The sequence below is a fragment of the Euprymna scolopes genome, chromosome 6, assembly GCF_053919585.1.
Source record: "Euprymna scolopes isolate OS-2025 chromosome 6, ASM5391958v1, whole genome shotgun sequence".
Lineage (NCBI taxonomy): Eukaryota > Metazoa > Mollusca > Cephalopoda > Sepiida > Sepiolidae > Euprymna > Euprymna scolopes.
Window position 1 is genome coordinate 109,444,239 of NC_136487.1, and position 15,579 is coordinate 109,459,817.

General features: G+C 31.2%; 1 protein-coding gene across 1 annotated transcript in view; it reads left to right on the forward strand.

Annotated features, from left to right (window-relative positions):
• LOC145277856 (protein amalgam-like) overlaps positions 1 to 12,978 on the forward strand; it is a 56,298-nt gene extending 43,320 nt beyond the window's left edge. Inside the window, exons 6-8 of the mRNA XM_080129807.1 lie at positions 2,543 to 2,696; positions 3,640 to 3,785; positions 12,416 to 12,978. Coding sequence (XP_079985933.1) covers positions 2,543 to 2,696; positions 3,640 to 3,785; positions 12,416 to 12,531 — 416 coding nt within the window. The 3' untranslated portion in view covers positions 12,532 to 12,978. The remainder of the gene's footprint in view (positions 1 to 2,542; positions 2,697 to 3,639; positions 3,786 to 12,415) is intronic.
• Positions 12,979 to 15,579: the final 2,601 nt, after the last annotated feature.

Sequence of the window (15,579 nt, forward strand, 5' to 3'; positions counted from 1 at the left end):
TGGCTAGGAAGAAAATGCATGGAAGGTTCTTTCAGGATATAGCAGAAGTGGCTGATGAAAGATCATGGCAATGGCTTAGAGCTGGGTATCTGGCTAAGAGTACTGAAGCTTTTGTTTGTGCAGCACAAGAGCAGGCATTAGGAACACGATTGTTCAAAAAAGTGGTTCTAGAAGAGGAAATTGCTACAGAATGCCGGATTTGTGGTAAGACCTCAGTCAATTGCGCATCTTGCAGCAGGGTGTAGTGGACTGGCCCAGAGAGAGTACTGCAAAAGACACGATCGCATGGAACTCCGGATATATTGGGAGGTGTGTAAAAGGGTTGGGGTGAAGTGTGCTGGAAAATGGTTTGAGGAGGTGCCTGATGAAGTGAGAACAAGTGAGGATGGCAAGGTAGAAGTATGGTGGGACAAAAGTGTCATAATGACCAAGCAATTGGAACATAGTCGTCCGGATTTGTTCATCATTGACAAGGTCTAAAAAAACTGGCAGATTGTAGACTTCTCAGTACCCTGGGACAGGAATGTGAGAGAGAAGGAGAATGAGAAGTGGAGCAATTATGCTCCATTGGCCTTGGAGATAAGGCGTATACACGGGGTTAAAACACAAATAATCCCGGCCATAGTTGGTACACTAGGAGTATTATCAAGTCGTCTGGAAGGACAATTGAAAAAACTACAAATCCCCAATGTTCTAGGTGGCCTTCAAACCTCTGCAATTATAGGTACCACCAACATCCTTAGGAAAACCCTTGATCTTTGAAACTCCTGGTTTGAAGCCGGGATTAAGGGAAATCCTCTGGAAATGAATCCCATCCCTTTCGAGTGAGACATTCATAAGTGAAATCAGAATTATTATATTATATCATCATTATATTATTCAATCATTATTATTATATTATTATTATTATTATTATTATTATAGTGATATTCAAAAACGAGACTGAATGCAAGAGGTCACCCTTATATTTGTTGCCCTTTTTAAATCGAAATTTCATGAATTTAGCCATTTTTGAAGCAAAAAAAGAGTATTTGGCTCTTTTTTAAAGCATAACGTACGGACTAAGGAAGGAACAACTTGAATATTATATGGATGGGTTAAAATATCTAATTGTTAAAACAATTTCCACCTTTCAAATAATCGATACACTCTTTGCATATTTATTTCTTTATTATTTAAATATATTTAGCATATGCATTATATTAATAGATATCCCAAACCGAAATTTCATTTTCATTATATCTAAAAACTTTTAATATGAGAACATAGATTTTTGCAAAACATAAACAAAATGATACCCAATTTATTTTGGTAGCACAATTAGCCACTGAATTATAACTGCCAAAAGTTTGTTCAAAATTAGAAAATTTATAGTCTTGCATTTTCTTGGTCGAGAAGTCAAATTTCAGTACGTAATTAAAAATGCAAGCTTTGAACAAATGAAACGTCTTGATAAATCTTGTGATTAATGAAAATTAATCATAATGGAAGCAGTAATTACTAGATTAAGCCAGCATAAACATTTAGTAGAATGGTTCTTTTTGTTTTTTTTTTGTTTTGTTTTTTTTTATATAAAAAATCATTTCTATGATTTATAACGATTTTTTAATAGTAATCATATCCATTACAAGACTGATTTTGATCTCGGTAGTACTCCCTTTATTAAAGATGGGGAAAGACCTTGTTCTTGCTTTACAATAAAACTTTATTTTCTTAGTAAAAAAACACTATTTGATCAATTTACATGAATTTTTTTAATATGAAATTTTCATTCTATGATGGTTACATACATTATAATGATTTTTCCATATTTTTGTTTTACAATTGGGTTGAATTCTGAGCAAGAAACAACAAAATCTCATTACTTCTAAAAAAAAAAAAAAATACAAAAGTGATACAATTTTGATTGTTACTATAAGATTCAATAACGCTTTATAAGAGGCCTCTTTTTAAATTGTATACAAACAAACAATAGTATGCACATTAAGTTGAAAAATACCAATAACAAAAAATCGCCCATCACTAAAAATAGTAATTTGAAATAATTTGGAAAAAAAAAATAACACATGATAAAGAATTGTATAACTCAAAAAGATAAAATTCTGTTTATATTCAAATTTCATAAAAATAACCTCCAAATGAGTTATCACAAATTGAAATTAAAGACCGTTTCACTATATTTATCCATTTTTTACAAACTTTATGATGCATAGCATAAAAAGTTGTATAAGCAATATACAAATTTATAAAGACCTGTAAATGTTTCCAGTCGAGTCTACCATAATTTTTTAAACTTATAAAATGGTTAGATTTTAACATTTGTTCTTATGTAACTTTTAATTAGCAAAACCTTTTGCTGCTCATAAACTTTACAATACTTCTTACCAGAACTAGTTTTGACACAATTAAGTTCAAACCTGAAACTTTTGTAAGAATATCTTGTGTAGTTTCTAGGGTTTAGCCAAATGCACCAACAGAAGTGACTTTACATAATAGATTTGAGATTATTTTATTAAACTAATTTTCTTTAATTCTATAACAGTTCCTCCCATCGTTGAGGCGCATGAAAGCCCTGTCTATCAAGCTGTCGGATATACAAAGGCACTGGTCTGCATCATTGAAGCTTACCCTGAAGTTGGACCCAAACAAGTGTCCTGGACAAAATTAGGAATTCCTTATGATGTGAACTCTGACAAGTGAGTAAAAAGCTTTTATATTTTTTCCTTTTTAATTTTTTATTCATTCTTATTTCTTATTTCTCTCTTAAATGAAGTTAAGCAAAATAATCCTCCAATGTTTTTATTAATATTTCAGTTTAAAAGAAGATATGTTTATATATTTGGATGTACAGAATACATGCCTAAACTAACCGATTATTATGAATTTTAAAACACAGCTGCTAGACTTAAGGGGTTGTAATGTAGGTTATATTTAGCTTAATGCCAAGATGGTGTTAGCCCTTTGTGAAAATTCAGATACTTTCAATATTTGTGAAATTTCAACTTTTAAATATGAATTAATAATTTCAGTTTCTTTAAAGTATTTTAAAGGTTTTTTAGTGGACAAAATATCGCATTTCAAAATTAAAATATTTCAGATTTGCATCAAATTTTATCCATAGTTATTGAATACCAATTAAGCATGGTTCCCAGAATTTCATTGTCTTTATGACTCCTTCAGGTTAAGCATTAAATTTTAGACATTTTCTTGAATCAAAAATCATGTAATGGATTTTGATAAAAATTGCAATAAGGATTCTAAGCATAAAGTTTAGTATCGCTTTATCTTGATTTTAATCTTATCTTCCTAATAGGATATAAAAGTGGTGCAAAAGTGTTCTCATTTTCAGATGGATATGCTTCTAGTGTATGTATGCATATGAAAAATTATAGAAAATTTAATTTTTCCTTCAACTTCTTGGATGATACTTTTTTTTTTTTTAATTTGTTAATGCATTTATATAATAGTTTTTCCCCTTTACTTAGTTGCTATTTGTTGCTTTAAAAATACAATTTAAAAAAGAAAACAGCAACAGTGGAATTTTACTGGTGTTGTGTTCGAATTAATACTGTATTTTATTTCTTGTAATTCCAATAAATTAATGGATTAAAAAATGCCAACATTATTTGCATTTTCCAGCTATGAAATAAAATACATTGTTGGTGCCTTCAATCGGATTACCAGCAAATTCATCATAAAAAGAGTTCAGAAAGAGGATTATGGTATCTATGTTTGCAAAGCAAACAACGCAAAAGGTCCTGGAGAAAGAAAAATCAGTTTAGAAGGTGAGTTTTACATATTAAGATTGTATTTTATTATTATATTGAATAGCCTTTAAACATGTGCTATTTATTAAGATTAAGTACTAATGATATATAATCTATCCCGGGTTACGTCGACATGTTGGAAATTGTGATTTTGTTATGCAGGTTTGTTAGTGCAAAAAGAGTTGACGTTTATCAAACGCTGTAGATGGTGTCACCGGCAGAGTCATTCAGTTTGTGTGAAAGAAAACGTGAAGAGAAATATATCTTTTGGCTCGCATGCAAGTGCAGCCCAGCTTCCGATTTTGGGTGAAACAGACGCATGAGTCTGCCTTCGGATTTTGGGAAAAGCAGATGTGTCAGGGTTAGATGCAGAAAATGCGTCAAAGAAAAAGAAAACGCAAAAAAAGAAGTGAGTTGACAATGTGATGGCTTCTTTCATTCATAGATGAATAAAGAATCCACGCCAGAAAATCGGTGTTCTGTTTTGTCATGTTCCTTTTTATAGCATTGACCTGTGATGGGAAGAATCAATCAGAGAAGACCAAGAAACAGAAAAAAGGTGACTTTATCACAATATATATACACACACTAGAAGTGACATGACCACATACATAGACATGCTTCGATACACACGTAATAAGACTCACACCGTAATAATAATGATTATAACAAAAGACAAAATATCCTCCTCTCCCCCAGAATGTAACACTAAGATGGTGAAGTCACATTGGTCTTCTGAGGGGTAGATGTGAAGAACCATCTCCACTGCGAAGACGGTTCAGGACATTTACTAACCTCTGCCTTAGAAGTATCTTCAGAATTCACTAAACAATAAAAGAGGAATTCTCCAGAGTGACACCACGAAAGGTGGGACATCTCTATTGTCTAAGAGTTCACAATCGCATACTGGTGTCATGACTTGGAGGCAGATGTGAAGTGAACTGATTACCTCATGTAAACATGAGGACAGTTGGAGAAGCTTTGCCTTGTTTGTGTTAGGTAATAGCCAGACAACGCCGGGTAGAAAGCATTTATTGTCTATTTATCTGTCTAGGAATGATAACAGATTTGAATCATGAGAAAGCAATGAGTTTAAGCAAACATACAGGTGCAGAGGCCAAAGAGTTGACAATCAAACTGAGTGACCAGTTGCACTTGGAAGTAGGCCAAGTTGGAGCCGGATCTGACGTGTCAAGTGTTCTATTTTTGAGTAAGTTAATGAGTTGGATGCTAGAAGCCAAGGAAGCAAGATGGGTTAAACAGGTCTCCCCATATAGGAACAACGATCTCCAAATGGATGCGGAGAAGCACCACAAGTCAGAGATCATCTATTTCACTCCATGCTGCAGAAAACAAGATGCCTGGGAGAGAAATACGCCAATATATAAAAACGTCTTGTCTGTCTTGCATGCATGCTTGTTATAGCAGAACCCAGCCCCTGCAAGATGTTGGTGAGTACCCCAGGCAGCAGCCAAAAGACAGAAGGCCACGCAGCCACAGGTATGTTGTTCTCAAATGTACTGTAAATTATATGTAATACACATATGCACCCACAAACATTAAATGAGTGATGGGCTGTTAGATAAAACACACACACAACATACATATATAATATATATATATACATATATAGGTAGATATATATATATATATATATATATATATATATATAGATATGAGACTGTACACAAGATCTATAATAAATGTTGGATGACACAGCTGAGATTTTGTAGATACTTTAGTCAAGTCAGAGTCAACTTAAGGTTCCTAGTATGAAATTATGAACGCCATTACACAAAAATAACAAAAAAATAGAGAAATTGTGTTGGTATCTTCCAAACTAAAACACGTGAATGATTATAGTGACCATCATTTTTGCATACTGCTAGTTTAACATGTTTTATAATAATATTCCAAATTTTAGTTAGAACTAGCAGAGCTACCTGGTATTGCCTTCTCCTGATGGGGTGGTGATTTATTTGAATCAATAACTACTTTCCTATTTTTATCACATTCAAGGTAAATCTTATCATACAAATCAAGATAAAACTTACCAAAACTTTAAAAATAGCAAACAACAAATACACAAGTTAAATCGGTTCTTGTCCAGAATTCAACCTAATTAAAAAAAATTTTTTAAAAATACAGAAAAATCTTTGTACGTACCCGTCACAGAAGAAAATGACATATTCCAAAAATCATGTAAATTGATCAAGTAGTTTTTTATTTATAGAAAATTATTTTTTTTATATTTAGCAATTAATAGTAATTCATAGGAATTAATTTGGCCACACATTGACCAATCAGATGATAGCATGCACTGATTCATCTGTTTCCTAAGGAACTGTTTTAGCCCTTTTGGAAACCTCGGTCCGCAACCAGAGAGAACCTGGCCAGTAGCAAAGCTAGACACTTCTCTTTTTCTCATGTCCCTTTAATTCAACATTTCAGCATCAACGATTTTCACGAAGGATAACTGCTGGCCACTATCTTTATGAATAATGGAGATGAGAGAAGCTCATGGTGTCTGTCTAATGGATGAAAAATGGCTTAAAAATGTTTTCATTTAAAAATATTCATTTCCTTTTTTAATTATATAATTCTGTAAAACAGAGTTTAAAAGTCTTTCTGTCACAAAATTGTTTTTAAATGTGTTGAAGCCAAAACGTAAAATTGGGCCAATTTCTATGCCACCGCTATCTTGTTTGTTTTTTTGTGCGTGTTCATGCACGTATTTTCGGCAAGAGAAAAACTTCTTTCAAATGTATCCATGTTGAAAAAAAATCTTTTTTGTTAGTAAAAAAAATTGATATTTAGTGTTGAAAACTGTTTCTTTTTTTTTCTTTTCCTTTTTTTTTTTCCTTTTTTCTTTTTATTTTTCCTCGTGTAAAATAGAATTTTTGTGTTTTCAGTCACTTTTCTTTGAGTTAGAAAGCCTTTTCTTTTTTCTTCAGTCAGTTGAATGTCCTTTTTTTTATAAGCGTCTGCTGGCTGAATTTTGGTCTTTTCTTTGTTATTGTTTTCAAATACTTAAACGGTTTACTTCATATTTGTTTTTAAATGTTCTGTTTTCAAAAGCCTCGTCTTAAGAGTTGGAGTCATTTTAGGGATTTTGCAAGAATTAAATTTAAAAAAGAATTTAAAATTAGATATTTGTTGAACATGAAATAAATTGTTGAACATGGAATAAATAACTAAAACCTCTTTAAAAAACAAAATAATGAAAGAATTTATTTAGACAGCAGAAAGTTGAAGGTTTGACTATGTCCAGTTTGAAAAAATTAGACAGTTCTTTGAGTATGTCTGTCAGCAAGCTGTTCTTTGTGTGTAGTCCCGGGTTGGCCAGCAGTCGATGCTGAAATGTCGAGTGAACAGAGATGAGAGAGAAAAAAAGATGTTTAGCTTTGCTACTGGTTGGGTTCTCTCTGCCCATTGACCAAGGTTTCCAAAGGGACTAAAAAAAGTTCCTTAGATTGATTGATCATTATGTGGCTGAATCCTCCAGGAGTGTGTGTGTTGGGGGGGGGGGTAATTGATTCACAAGAGAAAATAGATCATTATTTGTGACTGCTACATCAGGTAGCAGTAGCGTCAGTGACATTTTGTGGTTTGAGATTTTGAAAGTGTTTGGTTTATAAAATTATTGCTTATTGGTTGTAGCGGTCAGCTTTTTTGACTAATTTAACTAATCAGAGACCATTTCTTAGTCTAGTTGACCATATGACTGAGTTTATAAAAGGTTAAGCTAATAGCAATTCCCTTTCCTCTTGGCTCTCTGACTGAGAACATCTCCACATAGCTTGAACCTATCCCCAACTTCTCTCTTGGGACTCAACAGAACTCACCTGGGCCCAAAGGCCCGGGGGTCAACTAAGATCTGAATACAAATAATCCAGCATGTCTACCTCCGCACACAGACTTTGATATCGTACATACAAGAACTCTTTTATCTTCTTAAGGACTGTCTTTGATTTTCTGTTTACATTCATATGCATATAACTATTTTCTGTCTACATTCATATACATATAACTATTTTCTGTCTACATTCATATGCATATAACTATTTTCTGTCTACATTCATATACATATAACTATTTTCTGTCTACATTCATATGCATATAACTATTTTCTGTCTACATTCATATACATATAACTATTTTCTGTCTACATTCATATACATATAACTATTTTCTGTCTACATTCATATGCATATAACTATTTTCTGTCTACATTAATATACATAAAACTATTTTCTGTCTACATTCATATACATATAACTATTTTCTGTCTACATTCATATCCATATAACTATTTTCTGTCTACATTCATATCCATAAAACTATTTTCTGTCTACATTCATATCCATAAAACTATTTTCTGTCTACATTCATATCCATAAAACTATTTTCTGTCTACATTCATATCCATAAAACTATTTTCTGTCTACATTCATATCCATAAAACTATTTTCTGTCTACATTCATATACATATAACTATTTTCTGTCTACATTCATATCCATAAAACTATTTTCTGTCTACATTCATATGCATATAACTATTTTCTGTCTACATTCATATGCATATAACTATTTTCTGTCTACATTCATATCCATAAAACTATTTTCTGTCTACATTCATATCCATAAAACTATTTTCTGTCTACATTCATATCCATAAAACTATTTTCTGTCTACATTCATATCCATAAAACTATTTTCTGTCTACATTCATATCCATAAAACTATTTTCTGTCTACATTCATATCCATAAAACTATTTTCTGTCTACATTCATATCCATAAAACTATTTTCTGTCTACATTCATATCCATAAAACTATTTTCTGTCTACATTCATATCCATAAAACTATTTTCTGTCTACATTCATATCCATAAAACTATTTTCTGTCTACATTCATATCCATAAAACTATTTTCTGTCTACATTCATATCCATAAAACTATTTTCTGTCTACATTCATATCCATAAAACTATTTTCTGTCTACATTCATATACATATAACTATTTTCTGTCTACATTCATATCCATAAAACTATTTTCTGTCTACATTCATATCCATAAAACTATTTTCTGTCTACATTCATATCCATAAAACTATTTTCTGTCTACATTCATATCCATAAAACTATTTTCTGTCTACATTCATATCCATAAAACTATTTTCTGTCTACATTCATATCCATAAAACTATTTTCTGTCTACATTCATATCCATAAAACTATTTTCTGTCTACATTCATATCCATAAAACTATTTTCTGTCTACATTCATATCCATAAAACTATTTTCTGTCTACATTCATATCCATAAAACTATTTTCTGTCTACATTCATATCCATAAAACTATTTTCTGTCTACATTCATATCCATAAAACTATTTTCTGTCTACATTCATATCCATAAAACTATTTTCTGTCTACATTCATATACATATAACTATTTTCTGTCTACATTCATATCCATAAAACTATTTTCTGTCTACATTCATATACATATAACTATTTTCTGTCTACATTCATATGCATATAACTATTTTCTGTCTACATTAATATACATAAAACTATTTTCTGTCTACATTCATATGCATATAACTATTTTCTGTCTACATTCATATCCATAAAACTATTTTCTGTCTACATTCATATCCATAAAACTATTTTCTGTCTACATTCATATCCATAAAACTATTTTCTGTCTACATTCATATCCATAAAACTATTTTCTGTCTACATTCATATCCATAAAACTATTTTCTGTCTACATTCATATCCATAAAACTATTTTCTGTCTACATTCATATCCATAAAACTATTTTCTGTCTACATTCATATCCATAACTATTTTCTGTCTACATTCATATCCATAACTATTTTCTGTCTACATTCATATCCATAACTATTTTCTGTCTACATTCATATCCATAACTATTTTCTGTCTACATTCATATCCATAACTATTTTCTGTCTACATTCATATCCATAAAACTATTTTCTGTCTACATTCATATCCATAAAACTATTTTCTGTCTACATTCATATCCATAAAACTATTTTCTGTCTACATTCATATCCATAAAACTATTTTCTGTCTACATTCATATCCATAAAACTATTTTCTGTCTACATTCATATCCATAAAACTATTTTCTGTCTACATTCATATCCATAAAACTATTTTCTGTCTACATTCATATCCATAAAACTATTTTCTGTCTACATTCATATCCATAAAACTATTTTCTGTCTACATTCATATCCATAAAACTATTTTCTGTCTACATTCATATCCATAAAACTATTTTCTGTCTACATTCATATCCATAACTATTTTCTGTCTACATTCATATCCATAACTATTTTCTGTCTACATTCATATCCATAACTATTTTCTGTCTACATTCATATCCATAACTATTTTCTGTCTACATTCATATCCATAACTATTTTCTGTCTACATTCATATCCATAAAACTATTTTCTGTCTACATTCATATCCATAAAACTATTTTCTGTCTACATTCATATCCATAAAACTATTTTCTGTCTACATTCATATCCATAACTATTTTCTGTCTACATTCATATCCATAACTATTTTCTGTCTACATTCATATCCATAACTATTTTCTGTCTACATTCATATCCATAACTATTTTCTGTCTACATTCATATCCATAACTATTTTCTGTCTACATTCATATCCATAACTATTTTCTGTCTACATTCATATCCATAACTATTTTCTGTCTACATTCATATCCATAACTATTTTCTGTCTACATTCATATCCATAAAACTATTTTCTGTCTACATTCATATCCATAAAACTATTTTCTGTCTACATTCATATCCATAAAACTATTTTCTGTCTACATTCATATCCATAAAACTATTTTCTGTCTACATTCATATCCATAAAACTATTTTCTGTCTACATTCATATCCATAAAACTATTTTCTGTCTACATTCATATCCATAAAACTATTTTCTGTCTACATTCATATCCATAAAACTATTTTCTGTCTACATTCATATCCATAAAACTATTTTCTGTCTACATTCATAGACATAAAACTAATTTCACAACTAATCCTCTCTCTACACTTACTATCGAAGATATTCAATAAAGTTATTCACTTAGAATGAACTTTGTCATCCCTTTTTCTAAAAGTAATTCATAGTCATTACAAGGCTCATTTTGATCACTATTTCTCTATTGGTAGTTTAAATTGAGTTGTCTCCTTTTATTTATTAAATATGGCAAACCGAGACGCAACATCCTTGCTTTTGAGCCTTCCAGGTTTTGTCAAATTTTTCAATGTTTTCCCTTCTCTACTCGTGTATTCACCTTTTTGCCCGTTTGCATTTGCCCTTTCCTTTGACATGTACGCACACGGCAGTCTACATTAGAAATCATGATTAAGTTTCTTTCTTTTAACAACTACAAAAACCTGCTTAACCATGACAAATAGCACTCTATTTGAGAGCACATCTTTCAAACTCCTCAGCCTAACATTCACAGGCAACATGAATTGGAACAAATACATTGTGGTATTGCCAAGACTGCTGCAAAGAAGGTGGGTTTCTGCTACCATGCAAGAAAATTATTCATACCAAAGAGCATTCAACATCTTTACAAAGCCACACATATCATGAAGAATTGTTGACATCTGTCACTAGTCTTTCACTCTTCGACAAAAAGCAATCTCAAATCTAATAAGTCCCGTACTATTGGCCAAGCTCCTGTTTCATCGGCACAATGTTGTATTCCTGTGCCTGTTTTGCACTTTAATACAATGTTCTGATGAACTTACAGCATTTGTGTCCCCTTGATCTACATACTCCGACTAACCCGACAAGCTGTAAAATGCCATTCCATTAATGTTGAGGTCTTTAGATACAAAAAAGCCTTGTACTCTAATAGGACTGCTTCCCAGACTATACAAACCTGCAGAAGTTTAAATGTAATGTGAACAGACATTTTCCAGCTCAACTTCTTTTAATCCTCTGTTAGACATGATCCCAAATGGTAGTCCCTTTGCATCCAAGTAGCAATATGGCTTCTTTGGAGTGAAAATTAGTAAAAGATACAAAAAGGAAATGTCAAATTTTATAGTTTTATTTACAGAATAAATATTCTGTAAATAAAATTTTAAATTAGAAAAAAGTAACCAACAATTAACGATGAGTTTGTTGGTGAAAGGGGCCCTTAGGGTTTGTTCGTATATTATTTTCAAAGCACTGTATAGTTTTTGTACTGTCAAAGTTATTCAAAAAGAGTATAATAAATTAAGAATATTGAATAAAATATGAGACCAGGTATCTTTCGTTTGCTTTTCATTACTTTGTGTGTGTTAGTAGCTATCACAAACCTGCAGAGTGCAAAAATGGATAAATGCAGTGAATTTTCAACGTGTGATGACTCATTTATTTTGATAAAATTTAATCTTAGAAATGTACAATTCTTTCTCTTGTGTCCTTAATATATTTTCTGTTCAGGCTACTTCAAGTTACTATTTTCTTGAGTGACAGTTTGCTTCAACATGAAAAAAAGATATTTGTGTTTTTTCTAATTTAAGATGTATGATATTAAACATTGATTAACACCGCCTTTCCATTTGTTTTCAGAGGTTTCTCAACCAACCCCAGATCGAACAGGAAGAATCAACAGTTGTCCGATCAACCAGATGAACATAATTTTGACACTGTTTGCTATTACTTTGTTGAATATCATATCCTTGTAAATTTAATTGTATGCAAGAATCTTATTGTTTTCATTAAGACAAAATATAAGTGGTTTTAACAATGAATTATTTTTTTTTTGTAAATTCTTCCATTGAATGATTTTTTTTAATAACTTTTAAATATTTCTTTTCTTGAGATTACTATCAATTACCACCAAATTTTCATATTAAAGTATATTTTTTTAATGACTTGTAGATGATTTGTATTTTTACAATGAAATGATACCCCCACTCTAGTTGATATTTTCCCAAGGACTACATCACTCTCTCCTTATTTAAAAAAATTTTTTTTCATATATATAAAAAAACCCAGCTTTTTGCATGTGAAAATTTAGTACTTGAATTTATTACCAAAAAAGCTGAATAACAAAAAAAATGTGTGTGGTGGTGGTGGGGGGGGGGCTGCTTGTATATTTTCTGTCTGTCATTTGACTTTAGTGAATCCCAGTCGCATGTAATTATATATTCATATCAGCTTAACACTGTTCACATTTTCATTGTTTTACATATCAAAATTGAATCACATATGACTAAAGATAAATGTGTATAATTAAAATTTTATGAGATGTGATAGAATCAGAAAATTATTTTGGTTTCACTTTTGATTGGTACATTTATCATGTTTTTTTTTTGGCTATATTGGATGAATTTTATTTAGTTGCTCAGTTTGACATAAGAAGTTAGGTTCACAAAATGTTTATCCATTTTTAATATTTTATATCATCTATTATATAAATCTCAAATATTGGTTTGTGTGTGTTTATATATCCACTAAAATCTTTTGTCAGCTGCATTGGACTAGATTGAAATTGGTGCCATCTGAAAGAGCAACTCCCCAGGCACATAAATATGTGAAAATTAGAAAAAAGATTAATTCTGTGGTGGTCAACTTAATCATTTCTTACAAAGGGGGTCACTCTTCATGACACCTTTTTTGCAAATCACGTACGCATGGACAAAAACGTTTGCCACTTACCTCATTCCCTCTTTCAAGTTTGAGCCTGCCTAATGCAGCCATTTTTTTTTTTTTTTTTTTTTTTTTTTGTGGGGGTCCCAGTTGTCACTTACTTCTTCGGGTTTTTTTTCTGAGGGTTGCTCAATATTTTTAGTATAGCAGCTCTGTCCAAACCAAATTTCATGTCCACCTGAGCAACGCCGGGTATCCATGTTATAAAAGGCAAAATGTGTATGCGTGTGTATGTCTTGCAAAAACTTTGACAGATGTGTCAAAACGTGACAAAATTGGTATTGTTTTAAAGCTCTGTTTCTCGGATAACAAATATCGAAAAAATTGGCCATAAATTTTTATGGCCAATTTTTTCGATATTCTTTCACCATCAACTGAGCCGTTTTTTACAAGAAGGGGACACTTTTTTTTTCATTAACATTTTTGCAAGCCTTATGTCAACGACGTTGCATAAAACAGGTTATTTTACTTGTTCCTGACGTCACAATCGCGGTGTGTGCGTATCGATAAGATCATTTGCTTTTTTTCACCTCCTTTTTCTCTTGCGTGTTATGGGTTCACACTTGCCTACTACTCCTAATTTTTTTTTTTTTTTGCTCAACCAACTCCCTTACACACACCTCCACACATCGGGGCAACACTGGGCAGCCAGGCTAGTGTTATATAAAAAGCAAAATGTTTGTTTGTTTGTCTTGCAATAACTTGTCTCAGCCACATCAGACCTCATCGAAACCGGTACCATCTGAAAAAGTGATGTCTTGGTTAAATAATAGGTGAGAATTAAAAAAAAGGTCAGTTATTTGCATAAAAATAAACATTTAAACCAAAGGAGGGTCAGAAAAATCGTGCCTTTCTAAATGACTTCGAAATAGGAGGTTGCCTAGTGCCTTAGTTTTCATGTTTGAGTACATGTAACGCCAGTCTTTTTTCTTTCTTTCTTTTAACGGGGTTAGTTTGTAATTTTAAATAACAATTTTCATTATTTTGATTTTTTTTTTTAGAGTTTTTGAAAGAAAGTTTAAATTTTTAAACAGGGTTAAATTTTAACTAATCATTTTATAACAGTTATTTCACTTAAAACAAATTCTACTTTTTTAAAACTGAATTATTTTCACTTTGTTTTCATTGCAACACACCATAATGAGAAATCTGTCTAAACTGGGTTTGATTAAACTGGTTTTCACAGACTTCCTGTCCAATTACATTTTCCTGTTTTTATCCATTCTTTCCGTACCGATGCTAGTGTTATATGAAGGGCAGTTGTCTGTGTTTGTATGTCGAGCTAAAACCTCAAAAGTATTCTCCCCACCAAGTTGTTGTTTTAATCAATGTGACCTTGGAAAATTTTGAGCCAACAGATTGCTATTGCTTTAGAAGTTTACAGAATCATTAAGAGTAGTTAATAATTAGTTAAATTTGAATTTAAAAAAAAAAGTAATTTTATGAGCATCGCATTAAAATGCATGACAGAGGAAGGAGATCATAGAAAAGAATGCTAACTGTATTACTGATTTGATATTGTTTCCCCCCCCTTTTAATTTTCTTCTTTTTTTTTATATATATATCTAGTAATATGATTATCATTATCTGCTTTCTCTCCAAGATTTAACATCATTGTAGAATAGGCATCAAATTGAGGCAAAAACTGTGTTTATATATTTCTAACAATATGATAAAAACATTATCGCAATTGTTATTCAATTTCATTTTCACAAAGTTTACATGATTTTCATTAGATGATATCTGACAACATTTTTCAAATTTGTCTGGATCCCACCTGCAAAATGAAATACTATAATATGTGAGAAATAAGGATAAAAATTGTAATCTAGTGTTATAGGTGAGTTGGAGGAAGTGATAAGAAGAGGAGGAGGGGGTACATGGATTCTCATTCTATGCCAAGCTATGTTCTTTTAAGTCTCTATGACATGTATAGACATTGGTTAAACTATAGGAGAGAATAATCCTTGCAATGTTGAATTTGTAATTCCAATTTGTTGGTACAGATCTGATTCGCAATTCAGAAATTGATATGTTTGATACCTGAACATTTGTTTAGTGGTTCATTTTGTAACTTTGCT